This window comes from Teleopsis dalmanni, chromosome 1 (assembly GCF_002237135.1).
Source record: "Teleopsis dalmanni isolate 2A chromosome 1, ASM223713v2, whole genome shotgun sequence".
Lineage (NCBI taxonomy): Eukaryota > Metazoa > Arthropoda > Insecta > Diptera > Diopsidae > Teleopsis > Teleopsis dalmanni.
Window position 1 is genome coordinate 51,596,395 of NC_051846.1, and position 2,753 is coordinate 51,599,147.

Here is a 2,753-nt window from a genome sequence, read left to right on the forward strand (position 1 = left end):
AAATATTCGAATTTCTATTTAATTAGTTTATAGTTCGTATATAATTTGTTGAACTGCAAGTGTCAGGCTTAGAACTCATGCCTGTCAAATTAGAAACAATAACTAATCACATTTACTATGCTTTTGAAAATTAAAACGAGCTTAAATGAGGCAATGAATCAATAATCATGATGTATGAATATTATGCAAGTCTTACTCTTGCTTTAGTAATATATAGTTAAAGTAGATTTATTGGTAATTCACACATACGTTTTTATATATCCGTTGTTATTTGTATATTCGCTCTTTGATGATAGGTTTTACTGATGTCTTAAAATGTTAAGAGCGTATTTGAAATGGTCATCAGTCAAAGCAAAAAATTTAAAAATGATTCAAACAATGCATCTCGAAATTATTAAGATTTATACATTAATCTTGTTTATTAAAAAAATAAATAAAAAATAAATAAATAATTCTGTGAAGTTGAGTTAAAATTAAAGTCTTAAAAAATAAATTACAATTTTTAATCATTTTTAAGCAATAATTTTCTTTAACTTGTTAAATAAACTTTTGTTATTATATAGTTTTAGTACAACAATATAACTTATCCAAGGCCATTAATAGTTTTGAAAGGTTTTAGGAATTATTTCCAATTAGTAGTTTTGTTTCCAATTAGTGGTTTTTTCTGTTGATTTTTGTTTTTCGTTGTCCATCACTGCTTGGAAACTCATTTGTTAGTGTAATTTAAAAGTATTAATTAAACCAATACTTACTTTTGTATTGGTAGACTATATTTATTAAGACTATATTTATAATATTTATTAAACTCATTGATTCACTGTTTGGAAATTCATTTGTTAGTGTAATTTAAAAGTATTATTAAAACTATACTTACTTTTGTATTGGTAGACTATAATATATATATTAAATTTATATATATAATATGTGATGTACATATGATAAAGTTTTTAAATTACATTAGCTCAATGTCCTTACGTTACAAATAGTTTTCATTTATATTAACCATATAGTTCTTTAGCCGAATTGTTTTGAATAGTTGAGGTTTGTTCCTCCAGACCATCTTTGTATGAATGCATGTATATATTTTTTACTAAAATTGAATTTAGATTATAATTTTGTTAATATTGATAAAATTGATGAAATATGTGTATGTTATAATAATTTTAAAGTAATATGAAAAATTTGCTTACTTTTTTTAAATAAAAAAAAAACACAAAGTTAATTAATAAATCATTTTCCTCCAAAGCGTATTAATAAAATTATAATATGCAACTTGAAGTCCAAAATAGTTATCAATAGTTCGTTGTTTCTTTGTAATGAATGAAGTAATAATATATGATTTAGGACCATCATCACTCCATGTTTACTAAAATTAAAAATAAACATTACATTATTTTTTTTTTGACAATTAAAAAATAATATCCAAAACGTACCTTTACAATTATAGAATTTAATACAATAGATTAAATTATAATCTATAAAATATTATAATAAAATATATTTATTTCATAAATCATTTTCTTTCCTTTTCACATAAATCTCTGCTATTTAAACTTAAAATATTTATTAAGTCCATAAAACAGATTTTTTGAACTTAAGAAATAATTCTTATAAAATAGTTGTTCTTATTATTTCTTTTTGAATTTTTAAAGCTCCTGTTGATGAATTAAAAGTCGATCATAGTGATTTCAACAATTGAAATTCTTCTTTTTTGATCAAAGAGCTTAAGTTTACTATTGTTTGAAGCTAGCGACCTTTACCACGAGCTGACTTACGACGTCCAGCAACCTTCTTTCCTGCTTTGCGCTTTTTAGGTGTTTTACGTCTACCTTTTGGAACTTTACGCTGACGTTTAGGTAGTGTTGCCTTACTCGTAAAAAGTTCTGCATCATCTACATTTGGTGTAGATTCATTAGAATTGATAGGTTTCTTAGGAATTTCTTTGTTTCCCATCAACTTTTTCAAAAACGCCTTAAAACCGTTATAAATAAAATATATATTAAAAATATTTATTTGCCAATAAATTTACTTACCTCCTTTATATAGGCTAACTTTCTATCATCATTTAGTTCATCCCATTCGCCAAGTACTTGTGGTAAATTGTCTTCTGATAATCTGCAATTGTTACGTTTTTCAAAATCGTGAATAAAATTTAAGTACGGATTAGAAGCAGCCGATTTAATACGATTGGAATCCACATAACAGTCTGTGGTAATCATAGATTTGCAGGCAGTACCATTTGTCACGGTGTTACCACATAATGCCATTTTGTCAAGTCCATTAGCCGTTATGTTTTTAACATCTTCAGACATAAGTTCTTCGTTATGCCTTGTAATGGAAAATATTTCCATTATAACATGTTCAGCTACCTTTTTTGCCAGGGTATCAGCAAATTCGGTACTAACTTCAATACAAATGGGATTGCTCTCTGAGCTCTTGCCAAGAAATATAGTTCTTCCAGACATTGTAAAATCAGTTAAAAAATAAAAACAGAATTGCTTGAAATTTGGTAATAAGCTTCGTAAAAAAAAATAATTTTGAATCAAGTTTTTTTTTTATTTTAAATAATATTTGATTCTAAATCATAGCTAACTGCTATCTGTACAAAACTACAAAATGGTTGTATAGATTTGAATTATGTGTGTTTAAGCATGACCTGCCTACTTAGTTTAAGGCAATTTTATTAAATTTTTCGAATACCTACACATTTTAGACATTTGTACAATTACTAAAAATATGATGAAATAAAAACT

The 2,753-nt window shown here is 25.4% G+C and overlaps 1 protein-coding gene across 3 annotated transcripts; it reads right to left on the reverse strand.

Annotated features, from left to right (window-relative positions):
- Positions 1–608: 608 nt before the first annotated feature.
- LOC119668864 lies at positions 609–2,540 on the reverse strand. 3 transcript variants are annotated; one of them, XM_038078532.1, is made up of 7 exons: positions 2,034–2,540; positions 1,434–1,971; positions 1,191–1,366; positions 957–1,090; positions 875–889; positions 753–817; positions 609–694 (listed from the first exon to the last, which is right to left on the reverse strand). In XM_038078532.1, the coding sequence occupies exons 1-2, from the start codon at positions 2,463–2,465 to the stop codon at positions 1,747–1,749; spliced, it is 657 nt and encodes a 218-aa protein (XP_037934460.1). In that variant the 5' UTR covers positions 2,466–2,540; the 3' UTR covers positions 609–694; positions 753–817; positions 875–889; positions 957–1,090; positions 1,191–1,366; positions 1,434–1,746. The 3 variants fall into 3 exon arrangements, with proteins under 3 accessions (XP_037934460.1, XP_037934461.1, XP_037934462.1); XM_038078533.1 differs by having other exon boundaries at positions 609–705; XM_038078534.1 differs by lacking the exon at positions 875–889 and having other exon boundaries at positions 753–782.
- Positions 2,541–2,753: the final 213 nt, after the last annotated feature.

Excerpts from the sequence above, each read along its gene's own strand:
- LOC119668864 (XM_038078534.1), bottom strand. The coding sequence starts at position 2,465 with ATGTCTGGAAGAACTATATTTCTTGGCAAGAGCTCAGAGAGCAATCCC. Across the intron at positions 1,972-2,033 it reads AGTTAGCCTATATAAAGGAG|GCGTTTTTGAAAAAGTTGAT; the intron begins GTAAGTAAATTT and ends AACGGTTTTAAG.